At 43.7% G+C, this 6,556-nt stretch overlaps 1 protein-coding gene across 4 annotated transcripts in view; it reads left to right on the plus strand.

Annotated features, from left to right (window-relative positions):
* LOC113635755 (cat eye syndrome critical region protein 2) overlaps window positions 1-6,556 on the plus strand; it is a 40,821-nt gene that overhangs the window by 22,411 nt on the left and 11,854 nt on the right. For all 4 annotated transcript variants that reach the window (XR_007138268.1, XM_027135383.2, XM_047802227.1 and 1 more), the window contains exons 4-12: window positions 462-580; window positions 686-766; window positions 2,142-2,197; window positions 2,337-2,497; window positions 4,203-4,289; window positions 4,477-4,618; window positions 5,287-5,416; window positions 6,317-6,354; window positions 6,480-6,556. The exon at window positions 6,480-6,556 is cut by the window's right edge and continues 15 nt beyond it. Coding sequence is in view for 3 of the 4 variants with exons in the window: in XM_027135383.2 (XP_026991184.1) it covers window positions 462-580; window positions 686-766; window positions 2,142-2,197; window positions 2,337-2,497; window positions 4,203-4,289; window positions 4,477-4,618; window positions 5,287-5,416; window positions 6,317-6,354; window positions 6,480-6,556 (891 nt within the window). In the remaining variant the exon portion in view is untranslated. The remainder of the gene's footprint in view (window positions 1-461; window positions 581-685; window positions 767-2,141; window positions 2,198-2,336; window positions 2,498-4,202; window positions 4,290-4,476; window positions 4,619-5,286; window positions 5,417-6,316; window positions 6,355-6,479) is intronic.

Below are 6,556 nucleotides of genomic sequence, written 5' to 3' on the forward strand. Positions count from 1 at the left end.
CGGGTACTCCGGTTTCCTCCCCCGGTCCAAAGACATGCATGGTAGGTTGATTGGCATCTCTGGAAAATTGCCTGTAGTGTGTGAGTGTGTGTGTGTGCCCTGTGATGGGTTGGCACTCCGTCCAGGGTGTATCCTGCCTCGATGCCCGATGACGCCTGAGATAGGCACAGGCTCCCCGTGACCCGAGAAGTTTGGATAAGCGGTAGAAAATGAATGAAGGAAAATTTAATCAAGTTATGAGTGGGGAAAAAATCAACAAACTTACAAGGAAGCAAAGTTTTTCAAAACTATCGACGTTTATGAATATGGGTCCCACAGAGCCGAACAACACACAAGGGTTAAATATGTATCAGGTGAACAACACGTTACTTCTCCGCTAATACACATTCTCACTTTTTAAACTTTTAAAAAAAATTTTTTAACTGAATTGTCATTTCTTGTTCTCGACCTTTTTATTTCAGGGTCTAGAGTCAGACAGCTTGCGTGTTGAACCTTTGGGTCAGGATGGACACGGTGCCCTTTACTGGTACTTCTACGGCACCCGCCTGTATAAAGAGGAACCGGTCAAGAAGCAGCTCGGGTAAGTGTAAGGACAGCGGACATGAGACTCTATAACAGAATGTTTAATGCAGTGTGAACAGTGTTGTAAAAAACGTGCTTCTGCTTCTGGTGATTTGTCTGGCAGTGAAATCTCTGAAATAAGAGCGCCTGAGAAAAAACGGAGGGGAAGACCACCGAAAAATAGGCACGAAGACTCGTCGGCGGTGTAAGACTTCTTTCCTTATTCCTATTTATATATACATTAAATCAGTCATCCACAACCTTTTTTTCGCCACGGACCGGTCAATGTTTGATCATTTTACTGTGGCTCGCTGGGGGTGGGGGCTATACAATTAAATTAAAATTAATAATTTTAATTTAATTGTATTTAAACATGCCTTTTTTACTTAAACATGCCTTTTTAACTCACTACAACACTAAATCAATGAGAACCCTGAGCTTGTTTCTTTACAACGAGACGGTTCCATCTGGGGTAATAGGAGACATTGACACCCGAAGTGTGTTGCTTATGTCCAGTTTATTCCGTTGTTTTGTTTCGGTTGCCGTCACTGCAGAAAACCCCGCTTCACACAGTTAGCATGTCGGAAATAGCGATAGGGATGTAAGTGCTGTGGTGACAATCTCAGGGTATTCCGCCATGACTTTAATCCAGAACACCGGCAGAGTTTCTAACTTTCTAACGACGTCTGTTTCGTGCTCATTTTTGCTAATTTGTGGGTTAAATTTGAGCAAACACAATATACACGTACACCAAGCACTGTTAAACATGACAAAGTACCGGTGAACAGAGAGAAGAGCGACACACACCTTCTCTCTCCACCAAAGCTACAACACCACTGCCGCTCGCAGCCGCTCAGCTCCAGACGTCACCTAAACCCGGCCCGATATCATGATATTTTGCGCATGCGCGGTATCGGTGCGGCTTTAGGTGACGTCTCTCAGCTCCCGGTTAACCTCTCGTCCATGGAAAGTCGCACAAACCCGAGAGAAATACAACACAGTAAATAAAATGGAAATAATTTAATGTTCCTTGGGCGGCCCGGTACTATTCGGTCCAACTAACCGGGTACTATTCGGTCCAACTAGCCGTGACCGGTCCGCGCCCCGTGCGTTGGGGACAACTAATTTAAATAACTGAACATTGCGTTGAGTTTATTATCTCTATAGATAAAAGTGAATCTAGGCTGCATTTCTCAACCGTCAGCGAAGTCCTATGCAAAGCAGCACAAGGTCGATTGAATCGGGCAGGTTTTAAATAAGTCAGCCGCCTCCGCTCTAGAGTCACTGCCGAGTACTTAATCTTTTAAAAACCCTTTTTCCAGAACGGTCGTGATAAATTACGTCATCATGCACTTTCTATTTCCTGTTTTATTTTTGGTGATTCTTATACGTATTCTCGGTCACAGACCAGTTAAACTTCATCATTTACAAAAGAAATCTGGTATTCCTGACAAATCGTAAAAAGAAAACTAAAAAAAAATCAAGAAGACTGAATAAACTAGACGGTTATTAAGTAACCTTAAGTAAAGCTAATCAAAAGCAGCTTCATTAAATATCTCCTGGTCCTTTGTCTATTTCAGAGAGACATCTACAAAAGACGAAGAGAACAGAGCGGAGGAGCCGCAGCTGACTAAAGGTGAGATACGGAATTAATCGTTTTTTAACAGAGGCTTAATGATCAGTAATAACCTCTTATTACCTCCCTGGGTATGATCTGAATACTGATCACGAGATCATGAGAACTTGTCTGTATCTGTGTGTGTGTGTTGTAACAGGGCGTGAGCGTGGAACCTGGTCTCTGGTGTGTGAAAGTGAAGAGCAGTGGACCAGGCTGGCTGAAAGCATTAAGGACAAAACCTCTCCTCAGGACCGGCACCTGTTTCGCATCATTACCCAGAACTTCCTGCCTGAGATCAGCTGCATGATCAAGCACAAGGTCAGACTCCAGTCTTTTACATAACAGTCACAAAGCACACACACTCATGCTCACACTCACACTCACACACACACTCATGCTCACACGCTCATGCTCATGCTCACATGCTCATGCTCACACACACACTCATGCTCATGCTCACACTCGCACTCACACTCACACTCACACACACACTCATGCTCACACGCTCATGCTCATGCTCACACGCTCATGCTCACACACACGCTCATGCTCACACACACACTCACACACACACTCATGCTCATGCTCACACGCTCATGCTCACACGCTCACGCTCACACACACGCTCACGCTCACACACACGCTCACGCTCACACACACGCTCACGCTCACACACACGCTCACGCTCACACACACGCTCATGCTCACACACTCGCGCGCGCACACACACCCTCGCGCACACACTCTCTCGCACACACGCTCACACATGCTCACACACACGCTCACACACACACACTGACACAAACAAAATGACACACAGGTTCCCAATATCAACGACTTTCCTATTCTGCCTACAAAATCCTGTAGTCTTTAATGTATTTAATCATACCTGTGTTTTTACAGCACAAAAGAGGTTGGGTTTAGTGACGTTTTCCTGCACTGATTAATTATCCTAAGTCTTATTTTTGCATATTTTTGACACTTTCGCTCGTCTCCAGATATATATATATATATATATATATATATATATATATATATATATATATATATATATATATATATACTGTAAATTGATCTCATTTATATACCTGAGCATATGAGGCTCAAGGGCCTTGCTCAAAACCCCAACAGTGGCAGACTGGCAGTTCTGGGCTTAAAACTCATAAATGATGTACTGATGAACTTACACACGGGAATAAAACCTGACCGACCACAAACGTAAGTTTTATCTTCTGTGGATGGTGTTTTCAGTGTTTACAAAAGACCAAAATTCACATTTGAATGCTCTTTGTTTACGTTAGCTTCTCCCACATCATTTCCCTACTCTAAACGTCTCCATCATTTGCCTTTCTACAGTTTTATTTTCCTTTACCTGTCAGCGTGGTCATGCACAGAAAGCTAAATGCATATTGACCTCAGATGGAACAAAGAGCGAGGCATCTTTCATAAATCTGACGCAGAGCACAAAGAACCCTGTCCGAGCTAATCTTACGTAGGCCCTGACACGACGCAGGCTCTCACCTTCAGCCGGCCAGAGCGTGACCGGTGACTGACGGCCTGGTGCGTGACCTCTTAAGTGGCTCCACTCGAAGCAGTTCATCTCGCAGTGCCAAATTTAAGTGCTGTGTAATAACACTCTCAGCACTCTGAGATATTTATGACACTTACGGTGCTCTTACGATCGCCACTCTTTCGATCGTCGCTCTTATGATCTAACGTCCACCAGTATCGCATCATCTCTTGAGTTTTACAGTTTAATACAAATAAGTATACAAATCTTAAGGCTTTTCCAGTAAGTCATTGTCGACTGCTTTCATTTTGCAAATTGACTCGTTTACATTAACTCATGCCGAGGTGAAGCGAAGGGTAAGCCCGACAGAGCGCGACTCGACCCCGGCGACCCCCCTCTGACTCCCCTACACTTTTCAAATGCTCCCCAGAGAATGTGCCTGTTTGAGAGAGGAAGAAAGATGAGAAACTCCCTGATGTGATTTATTTATTTATTTATTTTTGTCCTTCTCAGGAGAAAGAGCAGCTGCAGAAACTTTTGAATCCTCCCGTACGAAACTCTCTGAGGCTTTCCGACAAGCACGTCTTTAAAAAGGAGGAGGTAGGTGCGCTTAAAACTCAGCTTCGCTTTAGCAGGATCATCGTGTGATGGAAATCTGCTCTTCTGTTTACTTCCTTAAGGATTTCACAGTAACACAGTGCTCAAGACGTTCATTTTTTACTTCTTCTTTTTAAATCCATCTCGTCTGTGTAACGTCGTCGTATAAACCGTGACTTTTCTGGTCTAGGCTGGTTCTGAGGTGGATCTAAAACAGAGAGAGGAGGACTTGGAAAGGCAGGCTTTACTCGCTGAGCAGCGTCGAGAAGAAGAACGACTCCTTCAAGAGGAGCGAGAACGAGAGGAGCTAGAGAGGGCAAAAGCAGCTGAAGGTACACATGATCTCCACATTTTTTCTGCAGGCAGCGCATGGGCACAAATGTTTTCTTTTAGAAGCCAGATCAAATGTGCACACACACACACAGACACACACAGAAAGACTTGCTTTTATCCCGAATTTGCTTCCATTGCACAAAGCAGCGAGTCGAGGAGCTCCCAATCCTCGTTTATCACCCCAAACTCCCTCTGGTTCCCTCTTGATATGTGTGTGAGAGTTATTTAACTCCTGATTGTAGCAATGGGCCGCTCTGCTTGTTAATGTATAATGGATGAAGTTTGTAGCCTGAGGAGCTCTCCAGTGGCTCTTTTCCCAAACCTCTTTAATCCTCACAGCAGGATGCTCCTGACAGTCTTTCATATCAGAACAGAAACCAGCTCGGTTCTTTATCTCTCGCAAGCCATTTGATCTAGTTTGCACTCTAAAGCCGCTCACCGAGTCACTCGTTTGACTTCTTTCTCGCTAGTTAGTCCAAAAATAAATAAATAAATAAATAAAATAAAACAGGTCTGTTTTTAGTCTTCTGAATTTGGCTAACAGGTGCCTTAAGGAAAGAACGTTGTATGGTGCGGAATAGTTTTTATGGGCTTCTGCATGGGTGTTTTGCACGCATGTATTCGGATGTATGCTCATAATCGTGTTCGTGTACATGTCGACATTCAGAGCGATCTCGGAGAAGAAAGCAGCGTGAAGAGAGGGCGTGGCTGCTGTCTCAGGGGAAGGACTTGCCGGCTGAGCTGCTCCACCTGGACCCCCACTCGCCCGTCCGGCGTACCCGTCGCACCAATGAGCTGTAAGAGTTTTATATCATGATATGACTCGTATTACAATCCACCACAGCAGCTTTCACTATAATAAGCACTAACCTGTCCACCCAGTTTTATTTGAAACTATGGACGTCCCTAGAACTGCTATTTTTCAACGAGCGACACTTTGAACCTTGATAAGATTAGATTCTTAAAGCAGTGCAGTTTTAACAGAAGGAGCCTCCGTTGTCAGTAAATAGTAACAGACGTAAAGCTGTATCTTTATATCGTCTGAGAAAAGGGAGGCGGGTGACGGACCACTAACAGGAACTACTTTTGTTTTGGGGATGTTCCACAACATTTAAATGCAACGATACACAGATTATAAAAAGGGTTTTTTTGTTTTTTTGTTTTTTTTTTAATTAGCAAACAATCATTAGGGTCGGACAAATGTTTCGTGATCAAACCATCCCCAACCCCCAAAAACACACACACACACTGAATGTTTTCCCTTTACAGCATTTTACTCCTTATTTTAAATATTAAGTTGAAAGAAGTACTCAGACAGAACTAATAACACTCAAATATCCCAGATAAAATTCTGAGTATTAATCCATCACTGGTTCAGATCGTTGTGCGTTAAGAAATCTCACCCTTTCCGTGCTTTTAAATGAATGTTTTTGTTTAGATGTGTGTCTCTTTCCCCCCCCCCCCCATTTTATATAGTTCCTACTATTGAGCTTGTTGACATAATCATGAGTCATTATCAGTTTCAGAACCCAGTCTATGAGCTGTATACATGTGGACTTTTTACCAGTAAAAATCTTCAATGCAATTCTAGGCTTTATAGCTTCATGGTTGTGTTGTCGTCCTCCCCCCCTCCCCCCCTCCCCCCTTGTGGTTGTGTTCCCCATGGCTAACTTCCAGTTCTCTTTTTTCTCTTTCAGCTATGATATCGATGACGACTACGCTGCTCTTTACAAAGGTGGGTATCGGTGGAAAGGACCGTACCAGCAGCGATGTCTAACCCACGTTTCCTCATTTCTCAGCTTCAGTTCTTTCAGTGGTTTTAAATCAGCATTTTTTTTTTTTGTTGTCTTCCCCCCTCAGTGCTGGAGGCTCTGAAGGCTCACAAAGACTCTTGGCCGTTCATGGAACCCGTGGATGAATCCTATGCCCCTAATTAT

This window comes from Tachysurus fulvidraco, chromosome 17 (genome assembly GCF_022655615.1).
Source record: "Tachysurus fulvidraco isolate hzauxx_2018 chromosome 17, HZAU_PFXX_2.0, whole genome shotgun sequence".
Taxonomy (NCBI): Eukaryota; Metazoa; Chordata; class Actinopteri; order Siluriformes; family Bagridae; genus Tachysurus; species Tachysurus fulvidraco.